General features: G+C 46.8%; 2 protein-coding genes across 3 annotated transcripts in view; both read right to left on the reverse strand.

Annotated features, from left to right (window-relative positions):
- strn (striatin, calmodulin binding protein) overlaps window positions 1–18,070 on the reverse strand; it is a 70,282-nt gene that overhangs the window by 24,241 nt on the left and 27,971 nt on the right. For both annotated transcript variants that reach the window (XM_035405359.1, XM_035405358.1), the window contains exons 2-4: window positions 8,417–8,520; window positions 3,133–3,206; window positions 419–509 (exon numbers count right to left, since the gene is read on the reverse strand). In XM_035405359.1, coding sequence (XP_035261250.1) covers window positions 419–509; window positions 3,133–3,206; window positions 8,417–8,520 — 269 coding nt within the window. The remainder of the gene's footprint in view (window positions 1–418; window positions 510–3,132; window positions 3,207–8,416; window positions 8,521–18,070) is intronic.
- On the reverse strand, window positions 14,223–17,049 carry LOC118220911 (general transcription factor II-I repeat domain-containing protein 2-like). The gene is made up of 2 exons (XM_035405361.1): window positions 14,976–17,049; window positions 14,223–14,851 (listed from the first exon to the last, which is right to left on the reverse strand). Coding segments are annotated over exons 1-2 (1,860 nt in total). The 5' UTR covers window positions 16,835–17,049; the 3' UTR covers window positions 14,223–14,850.

Raw genomic sequence — 18,070 nt, forward strand, 5'->3', positions numbered from 1 at the left:
ACACACAAACACGCCATGCATACGGTAGGGACGGCATGTTTCACCCACTGAAGTGCAATACCGCTGACGCCCTGGGGAGGGCACCGTTTCCCATCGTTCCCGTGAGCACGCAGCTAAGCGCTTTGGCCACTGGGCCCTGAATCCCTAAAACGAGGTCCCAGTCTGCTTCCGTTCCAGTGACAGCTGACCCACGCCTGGCAGGGTCAGGTCCCGTCGATACTTCACATGATGAAAGACCGCGAGTTTCAGGGAGGGGGGAGGGACATTATGACTCCGAAACGTGCGTGCCGTGCTGTTTTTTGGTGCCTATTTGAGCGGCGGCTGAAGTGGCGTAAACAGCGGCGCGGTGCAGGCTGTGGGCGGGGCCTGCAGTGGGCGGGGCCTGTGGTGGGCGGGGCCTGCGTTCGGCGGTACTCACTGCCTCAGGAGCTGCCGTCCCTGTTTCCAGGTCAGCTGACTGTTCTGCAGCCCCGGAACCTCGTTCTCGTTCTCGTTCTCGTTCCCTTCATCTGAAAGGCAAAAAAAAAAAATGAGAGCAGTACAGACTGCACCCCAAAAACACAAACCTCACCCTTACAGAGGAACCCCAGATATTGCAAAAAGCAATAAACATTAACCAATGGCGCAGACTTCCCAATCTTAAACAAGGAGGAGGACCTAGGATTTTTCAAAATATACTAATTATTGATGTGTTTAATTGTTGCAAAGAATTACAGTGCTGTGAAATATATCTAACACTCTTTTTTTATATTTACAATATATTTCACTGTACTCCATTTCTGTAAGGGTAGGTCATTATTTGAATCGGGTTTCAGAGCACTGGGTTATACCAGCCCTACGTGGATAAGACAGGGCACCCCATGACCTTTGGCCAAAGACAGTGGTAGGTCAGAGGTCAAAATTACTGTGATGCAAAACCATACAGCAATATACATGTCACCACAAACACATTAACGAGTAAATGTAGAACAATATTCTGAGGTTTTGTCAGCTACAGTTGAGTGAAACAATGTGTGGATGCGATCGGATTTTACAAGGCCGTAAAAAAAGAAATTGATCAAAAATGGCATGAGGTAAGCAAAAAGTGAACTGCTTCTGGAATTTAAATGGATCTGGCGGCTCTGGAACAGTTTACCCAAAATAAAATGCCTCTGAGAATCTGTGAGGTTCATTCACAGAGAAAAAAATTAAAGATAAAACTAAGCCTTGTCATGAAAACGGTGACCAACTATCATTGCAGTCAAACATGTTACGGAGACAGAGCTAGCTCACCCGTTACGCTTCAATATTGAGGCTGACAGTGGCTTTCACACACTGTAACTCAAAACTACAGGGAACATAAGACCGGTCCATAAGTCACGACGAGAACCTTGGTGGCTCTCCGGGCTAGAGCAAGCGACCCGCGCGGGTCAAAGCCGTTTCTCACGCACCGATGCACAGACGCATTTATTTTTATCAATGGCTTAGCACACTGTGTAATAGCAATGTTTAATTCATTCATTTCAAACTCCCTTCGGCATTTTCATAAGCAAACACGAACTTCATTTTTAATGGAGGAAAAAAAGGAGGGAATTTGAAGCCCTGAAAGATTTAGTAGCCTTGCTGTGGGACACAGGGGACGGCGCACGTGATGATGGCCTTGCGATGAAGCTGACGCTACCAATGCCAAGCAGTAACTGCTCGGAGTGCACACCCACTGCTAAACGAAAAGAAAAGACACTTGAAAAGAAATGGGGGGTGAGATTATTTGGGGGGACCCTTAAAAACAACGGGTGTGAACAGTCAGCGCTGTGTCCTAGCCTTAGGGGGTCCCCCCACAACCTCAAATATATGGGAGGGGGGTTTGAATTCCCTCTCTCCCAGCACATTCACCCCCCCCCCCCCCCCCCCAACCCCCACCAGGACCACCACCTGCCAATACACAACGATTGCTGCACCGATTTAAGACCGTTTTGGACCGCGTTGGTCTCGATGACCACACATCCTGAGCTGGGAAGAAGATGTTCTCTCCCCCATCGTGACAGATGACTCCAAAGGTTTCAACCAAATTACCCAACTTTAGGATTGTCCCTTGTTGCTGTCACCCTCAGCCTGCCTCTGCCCAGATTGGAATGTGCAATGCAAATATATTTGCATGTAGGCCTATGTTTTTTTTAGTTGTTTTTTTAAATTGAGGTCTTGGGGCCGCTGTGGATGGGATAGGGGGGCGGGTAGAACTGGGTCACGGATAATTCAGAGGACGGTCAGCTCCAGTGCCCAGCACAAATACAGATGCATCCCCTTTTTCCAAGACTGCAAAAACAGACGTGTCTGTACAAAGCAAGGGGAATTTTATAATGGAGTAATTCATTTTTACCTCTTTCCAAGGCTCATAATGACGCCCCTGAAGAAGATTTAATCCTAAATTTGAAAAGGGGAGGGGGGGGTAAACCAGCAAGGGAACCCCCCAAAACTGCGTCAACAATTTAAGAGATGATGCAAAACAGACTTCAGGAAAGGTTGCCAAATCCTGCTGCTCAGCTGACAATGACAGCCTAACTACAAAGTTGCTAAAACCTTACAGTAAAGGCTACTTCGACAGCACGTGTCGGAGGCCAGACCTCTTACAAAAAAATATAAAAAGCTGACATGTTAACAGACGGCAGCATGCACATTTGCAAACCTCGTCACATAATGTTAAGTTACCATCTCTTCTGAGACATTATGTGCACTATGTAGGCCAGCTATGCTTTGCACCAAAACCAAATCGCAGGGAAAGTGGAAACGCGGAACACTAAATTCCAGGAGCAGACACGTGATTCCAAGCAAAATTCGCGCATTGTGCGTTAGCAAAGAAAAAAAAAACGCCCTCTCAAAATATTTCGGAATTGGCAGCAGTGCAAGTTCTGCCACCTGTTTACACACTCGAGCGCGCCTGTGCGGTTTATGCTACCAAGAAAACAGGGTAATTTGAGTCCGTGCAGACGGAGCGATGCTTTGTTGCGCCAGCTTACGTCACGCAGGTATTTGAATTCAACTAAAAAATTCAAAACAAGCACCCTTTCCTGGTCCGTCCGGAATCGCGACGCGTCATGTTAAATGTTATTTTCGAACGTCATGTTGGCCCGGTGGAAGACTGAAAAAGGAACTTACCGGAGTCGTAGCTTGGCGGCTTCACTTCTCCCTGGTTAAGCTCTGTTCCATATTTTAATTTATGGTATTTTGCTCTGGAACAGAAAAGAGAAAAAGGGGGAGGTTTAATGATGAGATTACCACAGTTATTTTACACCCCATTTGTATCTCAGAGATAATGATCGAATGATCGCACTGCTGGCTGTCTTTCGAAGCTAATTCTTCAAAACATCAGACACTGCAGTGCCTAAATACAAGTGAATGAGGGCGAAATGAATTGGGGGATTGTTAATTATGATTGACGCGTCTGAGGACTTAAACGATAATGAATACACCCTGTTCCTCTGCGTGCCCGATGTCCAGGTTTAAGAACACCATGAATCAAAGATAAAGCACAATTTTGCACAGATGCTGTTGACTGTAACCACACTCTCTAAATGATTGTTCTCAATCTGGCAAAAAAAGATGCACGCAATCCACAACTCGGCACGTAGGGCTAAACGTCCACCGGCCGACTGCTGTCATCAACTGCAGACCATCCTAAATGAGAAATCATAGACCGTTAAAACAGCGGTGCACAATACGGGCTGATCTGTTTCAGGATTTTATCCCTATTTTTTTGTAGTTAGCTAGACTAGTATATTACCTTTTGAGAAAGTAATGAGGGAGACTAGCCTAAAGCTTGCAGACTGTCAAGGCATCATCTGACAAAATGTTTAACTGAGCCTATTGTAACGGTAGTTCGAAACAGGAGCGAACCAGCATTGGAGTACACAGAAAATGGAAAGGCAGAACTATTTTTAGTGAGAGGGGGAAAAAACTACGGAGATGGGCATAACATTATAATACAGGAATCGAGTTGTGTTTGTGCACACGTGCGCAAACACGTTTACCATTAGACTATTGTCACATGTTGCCTACATTGCACAGACAGTTTATCGTAATATCATACACGTTCTGCTTAATGCCGTTTCAAACAATGCGACCTTACATGTTACTTCCTGGAGATAAATCTGCTGAAATCAGGAACATTCCACATACCGCCAGGCCCCATATCCCTTTAAAATGTGTCGAGAAAAAAACAGACTAGTTGCTAGGCAACCGAAGACATCATTAGACGGTCTGGAGGTTAAGCAATGTCGTTTCTCACTCCATCCTCGCCATCGAGCCGACACTAAACACTTTTTTTTTTTGCCAACTTAAAATTCCACACACAGCCCTGTTAAGTCATGACTTTTGAAGGAAACACGGCGAAGCCTTAATATCCACCTCCTCATAAAGAAAAAAAAAAACAAAACAAACAAATCTGACATAACTACCACCTGCTGTCTCGATCGTAAAAGGAAAACAGTTGCTAAGTAATCCTAGCAGGCTTTAAAGGACATTAATTCATAAACAATGGCAGCCATAAACACCCAATTGAGCACCAGGTCTACCCGTCTCTGTGTCCTCTCAGAACCATTTAAAATGCGTTAAAATACAAATAAAAATTAAATTATCAAACCAGATTAAAACACTTTAGTCATTCGCCAACTCGAGAACTTGTTCACACACCAAGCAACACTACAGAGCATACAGCTGAACTGCAATTCCCACAATTTCGTCTGTGTGGGATATCGGGGGGGGGGGGGGGGGGGGGGGGGGGTGTGTTGTTGGTTGACTAATGAGTTTTCTGTCCTCTTCACTTAAACTGTTTAAGAAATCATTTCCATCACGCAGCGTATTTATTTTTATGTCACACGCAGTTCGACTGCACGTTATCGTGAGAAGGCCAACGTAAAATAAGCAATGGTTACTCAAGCTCAGTCTGCCGGATCGATGCTCTCCATCGCTATGGCCGACGGCAGATCACTGTCACACAGGAAGCAGAGGGTGACCCCTCAGAACGCTGACTGTTCCTGATCACCCGCCCTCTCCATCTCTCTCCCCCCTCTTTCATTCCTTTATCTCCGTCTTCATTCCTCTCGCCATCTCTCGCTCTGTTTCTCTCTCGCTTCACAAACAGACCCGTTTTAACCCTCTCTGCATCCCATTTCTCCCTTTATTTACCAGTTCTTCCTTCCCGCATTTCTCCTCCCTCTCTCTCTGTCTCTATCTCTAACCCATCTCTGCATATATCTACATACCAGCTGTAGAGCTGGCTGTCCATTCCTACATCCCTGACGCAGGCACGCTTGCTGTGGGTGGCTGAGCAGCAGCAGGGGGGTCAACATGGCAGCCTCGACCGTTCTATTTCTACTCTTCAATAAGTAGCAACTGAACAGTCCAGGCCTATTTTTTCCTTAAAGAGGACAGGAAAAGACACAGTGTGTGACTGACCCCCATCTCTTTGCCTGGGCTAATAAAAACACTGGGAGGAGAGGAGTAAACAGTCCTGGGTTTGTCAGGTCCTGTTTCTGCCACAAGTACAAGAAGGACAGGAGTGGGAGTGGGGGGGTGGAGTGGGGGGGGGGCAGCGTGCGGAGAAACACTCTTCAACACTCTGTCCCCGACTGGAGCCGCCACACGCAACGTTCCGTGCGCCACTCACAAGGAGAGGGTGCCAAAGGTCAAACAGCAGAATACCATGGCGACGAGAACAGGACGTTCAGTCGCTCTCTCCCCACTCCACATCTCGCCCAAGAACAAAAATAAAACAGTTATTACTTACTTAAAACGGCACTCCTCATGCGTAAAATTGCACAAAAATTAAAAACAGCGACCAGGCAGGCGTGGGGACTGGACTCGTGTACAGGGTCTATCAAGGCTCTCCAGATTTTGTTTTATATCCAAGCACAACGATAGCCAAACGCACAACAATAGCGTAAAAAAAAACTATATTCAAGTCGTCTGACCCAACTCTGGCCACTAGCCAACTACACATCCAGAGAGACCCACATGACATCATCTCTAGTCGTAGTCATCATCATCATCATCATCATCATCATCAGCAGATCCCTTGCAGCGAAAGCCACGTGAAGGGGTGTGATGTCATCGGATCACACACCGAGGCGTAGAGTACAGGCCTCAGGGCCTAGGCCACCGGGTGAAGTTACACGCCCAACGTCGAAACAAACATGCTATTATTTTTAGAAAACAAAGCACGCACATTTTTTTTTTCCCCAACAGCCCCAAGGCCAGGTGACAGAACTCTTAACCAAAGCAGCTCCTGAGGTATCAGCACGGGCCAAACAGGGCATTGTTTTGTCTGTGATCCTAATTATGCACCCACGCTATCATGTTACCTTGCTTCCGTGCTAACCGCACGCACCTGTGTTTTCCTGTTGACTTAAAATTATATTTACTATACCGTGAACTTGTGATACTGCTGTATTGCGGACCTGGTTTGGCTGTTGGTTTCGCTTGTAAAAGAGGGTTTTTAATCTTAATACGGCCTTCTCGTAATAATCAAGGCTAATGATGATAATGATGATGATGGTGACGATGATGACGACCCCAGCTTCTGTCGACATTTTAGATTTTTTGATTTTTAATAGGCTCTCTATTCAGTATGGAAATGGAGCCAATGCCAAACATATTTGACAAACACCCAAAATCTCTGAACACCGTCGTGTTGTACAGTGCATAACAGGTGCAAGAAATTAAACAGACCGGCTAATTACAAAACCCTGCACATGAACACAATCAAGTCATGCCCAAATAAAAACCCAGACTCATTTACAATGCAAATGCTATCAATGTAGCAGCACACTGGGATATGACAAAAATGTAGTGCCTAAATAAAATATTGGCAACAACAAGAATAAGAATTATACATGCATAATAATACATTTTGTTTATTAAGTGCTGTTCATATCCCGATTGTACATTAAGAAAATTATTTAAAAACCTCTCTCATCTCCTACTGAAATGCAGATTACCGTTTAATTTAACCCAGTGGCCAGTCTTTATGAATGCAGTAAAAACAAACAAATAAATAAAAATAAATCATCATAATCGTAAAAAATGACAAATGTGCCAATTAGTCAAACTTAGATGTTTCAGAAAGCTTGAAGACATTAGTAGTTTCATATTGAAAGCCTATTTTTCCACCCAAAGTCCATCCATCCATTTTCGAACCCGTGAGAGACAGGAAGGAATACAGTCACTGGACGGTGGGAGGAAACCAGAGTACCCGGAGGAAACCCACACAGACAGAGAGAACATGCACACTCCACACAGAAAGGATTTGAGTCCAGGACTTTCTCGCTGTGAGGCGACAGCACTACCCACTGCATACCCACCCTAACCAATCCGGAAATTTCTGGGAAATGGACCGATCCCCTTATCGGTTTTCTGCAGAGGCTGAGAGATTCCTGAACGCCTGACTCCAGGGGTTAGGGCTACTGGCCCGCCTACTGTGATTAAAGTGGCGAGTCATCCAGATCGTTTTACAAACACAACGGACACGACAGGCAGAGCTGGCCTGGGGAACTCAGCCCCCCCCCCCCCCCCCGCCCCCCAACAAGGAGCATGACCGTTAAACGCTGCCGATTAAGAATAAAGAGATTACAGTTCTGCTCCTTTCTAGCAGCTTGGGTACACAAAATTCAGCCTTCCTTGCCTCTGTTCCCCTAAATATAATTCTAACTTCCAGGAAAACAGGACTGTGTCTGTGCGTCTATCGAAAAAAACAGAACGGTGTTTGTGCGTCAATCAAAAAACGCATCGGCGATGCTGCAGCGGGGACACCTCACCTCCGAGTTCAAGGTTTTCCGGGTTTGAAAGACGCAAGTGAATAACCGCGCTAAACCCAGAGAAGGTGACTCAGCTGGTGGGCGAGAGAGAAAGAACGGAGGATCAACGCGAATGAAAAGAGAGACGGAAGAGAAGAGAGGCCTTTCTGCCACACTGGAGCGGGGAGGCTTCCCACAAGCCTTCTCGCTTGGCTGTAAAAATCTGTCGCGCTCAAATGAAGAATTTCTGCCATTGACTCAGCCCAGGAGACTTTAGAGACGCCTGCCTGAACATCACATCCCAAAATCACGATTGAGTGAGTCAGGGGAAAGAAAAACTGGATTTTATTTGGTGCAACTGGGTCAGGAACACTGCGTTAGATGGAAACTGAATGTGGGTCGATTTGCCAAACTCGTCCCAGTCAATGGAGTTTGTGTAGATTGGAGTGAATATGATAAGGTTTGTAACAGAACTACATTTCCCATGATACATTTCCCTGAGCAGTCATACTTACTACAATAAGCTAAATGTAGCATTGGAACTGAAGTCCTTGTATCATGTGTCAAAGCACCAGAAGTTTCTCAATGTTTTGAGAAACTCAATGTTCTCAATGTGAGCATGTGACATGGGACATGGGTGCAGCACTGACCTCTCTTGTTTTAGGGCATACTCCAGCATCTTGATCCGCCTCACCAGATCTTTCTTCAGGTTCTCCTGACCCCTCCGCTCTCCCTGCAGAAAGGCGATCTGTGCCTGGGGAGACAAGGAGAGAAGCAGGGAGGTTACAGCACTGGATTCAGGCCAATTGCTGAAGTTGGCTTGATTTGCAGCCTCCAATCAGAAGCTTCCAACCAGTCTCAACAGTCCCAACCCCAAGAGTTTCTGGAAATGGAAGTTAGGAATTAAAAAAAAACACTCTTTCCTGTGATATTTTATGAATGAATAGCTTAGTGCACATTGAACCTACAACCTACAATCTCTTGAATGAGCAACAGTTGGTGTGTGCACAGTCCTTGAGGACTTAAATACCTTTTTCCTTAAGGCTCATGTTCAGAGATCTCCTAGTTACAGTGGCCGATCACCTTACCGGCAACGTATGCAACGCTGAACAGAGGGAGACTGGTACCCTGGTGACACACTGGCCTCACCACCGTACCCCCACCTGCCGCAGGACCACCATCTCACCCAGGACAAACTGCCTCTCTCTCTCTCCAGAGTGCGGCAGATCCACGAGATTTGGTCACGATCTCAACCAACCTCCACGCAGACCTCTCAAAAAACCCAGGGGGCAATCTGAACGGGTCGGCACAACGAAACGAAGACATCCCTTTCGCCAAGACACAGAGAGCACCAGTTCTCTTCAATTTCCCGAGTGTCTTCGGAGACGTGTTGGCAAAACACCGGAGAAAAGGAGGACCGAAGACATTTAGAGATAAAAGGGAAGAGGTGAAAAGCAGTCGGGGTTTCTTTTGATGGAGACGGGGAACAATTAACGGCGGCGGTTCACCTACGCTCGCCTTCCCTGAAAAGGAGACTCGCCGTGTAAGGAAAAGAGGCGCGGTGTAATCAGAGAGCATTCACAGTGGCAGAACAAAAACGGGGGGAGAAAGCCTGCGAAATTGGAAAAAAAAAAGAATATTCTTAATTCCTGCTCAGCTCCACCCCCGCGCATTGTGACATCACAAAGCAGACGGAACTTCAGTCCCAGAAACCACTCCCCCTCTTGAGTGCAAATTTAGTAAGAAGAGCCGCATTCAAAGTACATCTAATGTATTTCTTAGATTAAAAAAAAAATACATTCTGTTAGCATCCCCATTCTAAAATCTGGAGAAGAAATTAGCAATGGAGCTACAGTCGTGGGAATTGTCCTCCTGATGTACCCTGTTTTACATAAAAAAAACTGAACAAGTTTGTTTCTCATTGGTTTAGGTTTTCTGTGCGTAAGGGGAAAACCGTATTTGTTTTATTCAGCCCCCCCCCCCCTTTTTGAGATGTAAGCGTCGCGCCGTGTGTGTAAGTCGGTTATGTCATGCGTTCCCACGTTCGGTCCGCTTTTCCCCCGGCCCTGGACTGTCTGAGCGCGGGGGTGGCGGAGAGTTCAAACTCGCATGACGGCTCGCCGCGAAGCAGAGGCTCGAGTCTCGCCACCGCACAGATGACCTCCGAGGGCCGCCGAACCGATAAAAGCTATAAACTAACCACCCGGGAGCCGTTTCTCCAGGAGCCGTTCCTCCTCCTTCCCCCCGTCGGCTCGGCCGCCGCAGGGCTCACGACGCCGGCCCGTTTCACGCACCGCTGCGGTCCTCCTCAAGACGCCCGATGATCCGCCCCCGCCTTCTGTTCGAGCGCCACCCGAGCGGCTACAGACCAACAGCAAATCCACGTCCTTCTCGCTTTCGCATCCGATCAGCAACACATCGAAATGTCCGCTTTGTGTACGTCCACTTGCATTCATTCTGATAGTAAAAAAATAAAAAATTTTTAAATGGAATGCCTGTTTTTTTTGGGATTACGGGCAGGCTGGAGCATCGATAATGAAGTGCGACACCCACAGATGTGCCCCAGACACTCACTTTACTGGCACTGAACCAGGGGGCTGATGGGTAATGGACCAGTGGAACTACCATTGCAGAAATACTCTCCGCCAATTCCCCCCACCCTCTCTCTCTCGCTCTCTCTCTCGGTCTCTCTCTCGCTTCTCTCTCTCACTCCCGCTCTCTCTCTCAGTCTCTCTCTCTCTCTCTCCGCTTCTCATCCTTACCGCTTGCAAATCGCTTCAGAGCCGTGAGCCGCGAGTTCTCTGGAAGACTCAGACAGATTTCCCTGTAACAAATAAACTCAAGGCTGTGATGCTCCCGGCGCCAGGCAGGTTGTGTTATACCGGCACGGAGAGGCCGGCTCTGATATTTACTCACTTTCCCAAGGCCACGACGCTCCAGGCTTCAAGGAGGAAGCCGCAGCCTCACCCCGATAGCTCAGTGACTGATTTCATGGGTACAGTTACCCGAGACTCTATATCTGCCAGAGCCACACACTAAATTATTTGTCACCGTTTTCTCCCAATTTCGAGTTTCTCCCAATTTGGCCTCTTGTCAGAGTCACAGGCGCCCACTCCGATCCCGATAAATGTGGTGTCAGACCACTCCTACCGTTCTGTCGTTTAAGAGCGCCTGGACCCCGTTTCACACCGTGGCCATTTTGGTCACCGGCGAGCGACGGGACGCTGACGTCCCGGGCAACGGAGCCCCTTCCTACATCACGTGACGCTGCAGCCAATCGCGCGTCGACCTCGCTGGGCTACCAGTGACATCACAGACACGGCCAGGATCCTATACCAGGCTGTTACCCGGGAGACTTGAACACGAAGGATCCTCCGCAGAATCTCCAGCTCTCTGGCAGGCCGTACGGCCACAGAAGTGAAATGTAGGACATGTATGTTTTTATCGAACCGACTACTCCGGGAAAAATTGAGAGACCACCCCACATTTTCCTGAAGAAGAATCGGGGTTACTCCACCAAATATTGATTGTTGAATCCTTCCTATGCAAAGGCATTGTCATTTTTATTAATTATTTATGGGTATAAACTTAGTTTGCATTATTCATCACGTACAACAACACATAATGCATAATGTATAACAACACTGTGTATTTTTAGTACCTTCTGCAAGCAAACGTTCTGGATGACAATATTTTTATTTGGAACCGAAATCAGTTCATGAAAGAATATCAGAAGTTAAACTCTACACAGACACATCACCATAAACCGTGAAACGGAAAATTTGATGTGGTCTCTTATTTTATTCCCCAGAGCTGAATTTACACAATAAAAGGCAAGCGGCAGACAGATGGCCATTTAAGAAATCCTGACCAATCAGCCGCCCACATTCCACCCCATCTCTCTCATCATTTTATTTAGAGGAAACCTGTGGCTTTCTGGGAAGCAAGAGGGAAGGAGGGAGGCTGGTGATGAGTGTTCAGAGCAGGGGTCTCAAACTCCGGGTCCTGGGCCACAGTCTCCACAGGCTTTTGTGATTTCCTTTCAAAACAGCCTCTTCAGCTAATGAATGACTTACATTAAGCACTTAAGTGCAGGAACGTATCGAAGACCAGCCGACCTCCAGGATCTGAGTTTGAGGTCCCCTTGGTTTAGACCATCAAATCAACATCTCACCGTCAAGCTGTACATTACAGGGCCTCACACAAACGTGATGCAATGAACAACCCCAAACACATGACTATTCTGCAACATCACAGATCACATAAGTCTATACAAATGAAAACCACACAAGACTCAAACTTGCCTACAGCACTGCAATGATGATTTCTTCATTTCATGTTTTTTTAAAAAATGGAACGCTGTTTATTTATAAAAAAATATAATTTAAAAAAACGATGAAATGGCCGCGTGATGTCATACGCGGCAGTGGGCCAATCACGGGCGCACACGTGCAGACGCCTCAGCGCGTTTCTGAGCTGCAGCGAGCGTCGCATGAGCTGGCGCGTTCAGCGCGTTCAGTGTGTTCGGCACGCTCGGCCCGTCCCCCGAGGACGAGGAGCGCTCTCCGTTTGACACCTGAACTCTTCCACACCGCAGCTGACTCCTGACCCGGCGCTGCAGAACAGCTGCTGGGGGGGGGGGGGGGGGGGGGGCTCACTTTAGACAGGGCTCTGTCTGTCTCTATCATTCTCACACATCCACTTTCTCCAGTTCCCTCGCCCTCTCACTCACACTCACATACTCACACTCACGCACTCACTCACATACTCACACACTCATATACACTCTCTCACTCAAATACTCACACTCACTCACTCATATACTCACACTCACGCATTCACATACTCACACACTCATATACCCACTCACTCACTCACCGTACCTTTCACCAATGCACTCACTCGCCCAACCACTCACTCTCTCTCTTTCTCCCTCTCCTCTCACTCTCTCGCTCTCAAATAGGCTCTATTAATATGGCAAGTACACACTTGTGCTGGTAAAGTGCACTCTTAAATAAACAACAAATGGAGTGCAAAACACAGGCAGAGGAGGAACAGAAGAATTACAGAGGAATTATTTATTTGATTTCTTTTTATTTGCATGACTTGTTTCCTTCAAGCGGTGCAAAGGGCAATCGCTCGCTCGCTCGCTCTCTCTCTCTTTCTCTCTCCCTCTTTCTCTCTCTATGTAAAGCTGCATGTTAGCAGACTGTCGCTTCTGTTCAGCTTTTTGTTTTCCAGAACAATGGCTAAAGCCATGCGCATGCAGTTGATTTAAAAAAAAAATTATAATAATCATAAATAAAAAGATGAATAGCAAGCTCTTTAGCACACTACATTGCCGCACTTGCAGAAAAACAAAACGCACAGCCCTGCTCGATAATGCCTCCTCAGTCCCTGGTATAAAAATGTCACACCCCCCCCCCCCCCCCAGTCACTGAGCGTCTCTCTGCAATGAGGACTGCAGCACATACAAGCGGTTAGCTTAGCTGTTTACCTCCAGCACTTCAGTCCCTGTGCAATGACTGCAGCACATTTAAGCCGTTAGCATAGCTGTTTAACAGCAGTGCTTCGGTCCTTTTGCGATGACTAGGGCACCTTTAAGATGTTAGCTTAGCTGTTTAGCGCCAGCGCTTCAGTCCCTATGCAATAGCTGCCGCACATTTAAGCCGTTAGCTTAGCTGCTTAACATCAGTGCTTCGGTCCCTGTGCAATGGCAGAAGCACATTTAAGCTGTTAGCTTAGATGTTTAGCACCAGTGCTTCAGACCCTGTTTAATATTTCATAACAATGACCACATCACCCAAGCTCCCCTTGTGTGGAGAGGTTTGGTGGAGAGGGTTTTTTTGTCTAAACAATTTAATAACAACAATAAAATCTTATGAAGAAACAAACTTGAACAAATGATCGTGCTGAAGAAAGGCTTTGTTGTAAATACTGGTCCAAGGAGAGGTTTCTTCTAAAAATCTCAGTGATCTACAGGAGTTCTCACTGACGTCCAGCGGGTGAGAATATTTCATATAGAGTGTGTGACCCATGTCTAGTGAACACTACACTGCGTGTTACAATAAAGTGCAGAGGTCAATGACCACTGCAGAGGGCAGAGGGCAGAGGTCACAGGTCATTAGGAGGGGAAGGGCCGGGAGTGATGTCATCGGAATTTGCCAGGAATTTGGTTTGTGGAGGGAGCGGTCTTCAGGAGGCTCTCAGCATGCAGACTAGAGCCCGCCCACCGGCCTGCTCGTTCAGGCGCGGATTCCCACAAGTCCACCAGGCGGCTGAGACAACAGAATGTCAGAAATTTCCCATAATACAAGGCCTGGAGAAACTCGCTCTCTGGAGGAAGCCTGTGATTTTGTTAAGAGGTCTTCAGATGCCTCGGTAGGTTCCTACAGTGCAGCTATGACAAATTCGTTGTTAAACATGTTATAAGAAATGTATCCACTAAATCAGGGGTGTCAAACTCATTTTTACCGAGGGCCACATCAGCATAATGGTTGCCCTCAAAGGGCCAGATGTAACTGTAAGACAGTATAAATGTAACTAAATGTCACCAAATATAATGTAAAATAAATGTAACTACTCCGTAATATATTGTTAAATAACTTTCTGTATTTATTACTTAAAGTTACAAATATTACATATGCATTTGCATAGATGTAAAAAAAAGTGTTTGCTTGTTGCTCTGTTACTATAACATAAATCCAATGATCAAACTATTCACAGAAAAATATTAAAACACAAGTTAAGACATTAACTTTCTTCAAAAAATTTTTGTCACAGTCGAGAGGGTCAGAATAACGTACAACCAACTATAGTGAGCTGCTAAGAACATGTGTGACAGATGTAGCATTTTACAAAAACAAATGGCTGCACACAGCCTTGCAGGAGTAAACATTTGTCTGCATAAACCTGTAAACAACAAATACATTACTACACAAAAAGCAGTATATGTAATAAACTCAAAATAATAAAATAGGGTTGTCTCAGTTCACAACTAGGAGTTGAAAATGATGAGGATATGCTCCCTGTCCTTGAACACACCAAGTGGATCCCCTCCACCATCCTCATCCATTGATCATGTTCTGAAAACAACAAACACAAAACAAAATGCAAGAACAATCACTAAATTGCACTCAGTTTAACTATTCTTATTTTTGGTTGAAATACATTTTATCATATTTTAATTAGGTTTTTAAAAATACTTACCAATGTGTTTTCTGGCCAGATGTCTGACACCGTTTTCCTTTGGCCAGTGTGTCAATGTCTGGTTTTAGCTCTTGTGCTGTGGCAATCCGTAAAACAGCGTGGAGGTTGTCATCAGTGATGCGTGATCTGTGCTTGGTTTTGTTCAGATTCATTATTGAAAACATCTGTTCGCACAGATAGGTGCTCCCAAACATAGACAGAACACGGGCAGCATGAAGTCGAAGCTGTGGCATCACACCAGGGGGCAGTAGACGGTAAAAGTCCTCAATTGCAGCATCCTGGAACTTTGCTCTCAGGCCACTGTCGCTTTGAAGCTCGATTAACTCCAGCTGAAGGTGATGGGGTGCACTGCTGACGTCGGTGGTGAAAGGACTGGCAAAGATGGCAAAGCCCGAGTGCTGTGCTTTGAAGTCAGAGAAGCGCCGATCAAACTCATTCATTAACCGGCTCAGTTTGGTAGCCAACCGGGCACATGAAAAAGCATCGGGAACTGAGGCTGAGATGCTCTGACAAACAGAAAAGTGGGCAAGATTGTCCTGTTCCACTTGCCACTTCCATAGGTCAAGTTTACGCTGGAAACATGTGATCATGTCGGACATCTGCGTGATGACTTGTTTGCGTCCCTGCAGCTTCTGATTCAGTTGGGCGAGATGCTCAGTTATGTCACATAACATAGCAAAATCACACAGCCAGTTTGGATCTGACAGTTCGGACAAGGGTTTTCCTTTACTCTGCATGAAAAGAGCAATATCTTCCCTAAGCTCAAAAAATCGTTTGAGGATTTTGCTCCTACTCAGCCACCTCACTTCTGTATGGTACGGCACGTCTCCGTACTCCGAGCCCATCTCCTGCAAGAACAGCTGGAACTGGCGGTGATTCAGGCCACGCGCCCGAATGAAGTTCACTGTTTTCATGACCGTGGTCATTATATCATCCATCCCCAGCACCTTTCCACACAAAGCTTCTTGATGGATAATGCAATGATACGTTATCAGAGGCGTGTGACAGTTACTTTTTTGCATTTTCTCCTTCATTAGTCCAACCAAGCCCGCTTTTCCTCCACACATTGCAGGCGCACCATCTGTAGTTAATCCCACCAACTTTTCCCAGGGCAATCCAGTTTTACTTACGGACTTCTCCACCGCATCATAAATGTCCCGTCCCGTTGTGGTCCCATGCATGGCAGCTACATCCAAGAGCTCCTCGGTGACAGAGAGGTCCGACTTCACGCCTCTAATAAAAATGGATAGCTGTGCCATATCCGTGTTGTCTGTACTTTCATCAACCGCTAATGAAAAAGCGGTGTAACTGCGTGACTCTTCGGCCAGCTGTGTTGACAGGTTTGCTGCTAGCTCCTTGACTCGGTCCGCAATGGTGTTTCTTGACAAACTGACATTTTTAAAAGTCTGTATCTGGTCGGGGCACACCTGCTCACACACCTTCAGCATGCACTGCTTCAAAAACGCACCCTCTGAAAAAGACTTTGAAGCGCGGGCGATTTCTTCAGCCACCATAAAGCTAGCTTTCACTGCTGCATCGTTTTTGGTTGTGGCTTTGGTGAACAAATTCTGCTGCGATCGCAGTTTGCCTTTTAGTTCTTTGACAATTTGTTGTTTTTCATGAAGGCTAACTTTGGCATACTTGGCTCCGTGTTTGGTGTCAAAGTGTCGACGTAGATTGTACTCTTTGACGACCGACACCGCCTCATAACACAAAAGACATACCGGTTTTTCTCCTTGAAGCACAAACATGTATTCGCCTTCCCATCTTTCTTGAAACTGCCTTCCATCTGCATCAATCTTTCTCTTCCTGGACATTTCGGGGTCAATTGCGGATATTCTCAATTTCACTTGTAGCATTAATTGAACACCTGCGATCTAGTGGCGGGATGCCGTCACTTCGCGGGTAACAATCACCATGCATTGTGGGAAATGTAGTTTATGGTCAATGCACGCTTTAAAGCAGCATAGACCTATTTTAAGACAGATTTTAAAACCAATTAAGCACTCGCGGGCCACATAAAATGCCGTGGCGGGCCACATCTGGCCCGCGGGCCTTGAGTTTGACACATGTGCACTAAATGCAGCCAAACAGGAAAATGGAAAAAAGATGCTGCTTTAGCAGGCAGTCACCAGGCATCTCACTGACCAGCAGGGGTCGCTAGAGAGTGATGAAACACAGTCCCCTAACAACCCTCTCATCCCCATGGTGACATAAACGACACCTGTGCGGGTTTCCAACCACAGTCAGCACCGGCACAGTCCACGACCGATCTGGGAGCGTACCTCAACCGGAGGAACCATCCAGCCACCCCTCCGTTACCACGGTGAAGGATGCGTCCAAACGGACAGCAGGGAGTCAGGACTCAAGACCCAAGGAAACAGAACCGAGGGCATCTGTGGCAGAACCTCAGGGTGGTGCACCAGTCCAGCAGCACCGCCCCATTCTCCTGAGCCCCCCCCCGCCCGTCACGCTCCGACTACATGCAGACAACGAGCCTAATTTATACTTCGCCCCAAGACAAGTTCAACAAGTGCTGCTCGAAAAAAAATATAGGCTATATATTTTCAACTGAAAAATGCGTCGCACAACACTTTCTCAGTGTCACGCACCTCTGGAATTCTGATATGTCACAGACACCGTCAAACGTTGTCGTGTGGTGCGATTGCACCGTAGAAAACTACAATGCAAAAGGGTCAGGGGTCAGATGTCTCGTTACCATAGAGACAAAAAAAGAACCCTCCATGCAGGCTTCCGAAGAAAAAGAATGGAGGATGCTGGGGCTTTTATTAGCTCAGTGTCAGCTAAACGCCGAACTCTCCGACTCATGCTCCTCTCGCCAGGGAACCATACATCAGGACGCGCGGGTCTCCCCCGGCAACAACCCGAGTAAGCGGGGTAAGCGTCTCACCCCCCCCCCCCCCCCCCCCGTTTTTATTGCCCGGGATAAGACGGTCTCTCTCTCCTCCCGCCCGCGCTCATTAGAACATCCAGAGCCCCTCCCGGGGGGAATTACCCCAGCTTTAAAGCCCAAAGCTGCGGTGGTGGTGGTGACTCATGCGTTTTTCCGGGGCGAACGTTTCGGGAAAGCACGC

This window comes from Anguilla anguilla, chromosome 2 (assembly GCF_013347855.1).
Source record: "Anguilla anguilla isolate fAngAng1 chromosome 2, fAngAng1.pri, whole genome shotgun sequence".
Classification (NCBI taxonomy): domain Eukaryota; kingdom Metazoa; phylum Chordata; class Actinopteri; order Anguilliformes; family Anguillidae; genus Anguilla; species Anguilla anguilla.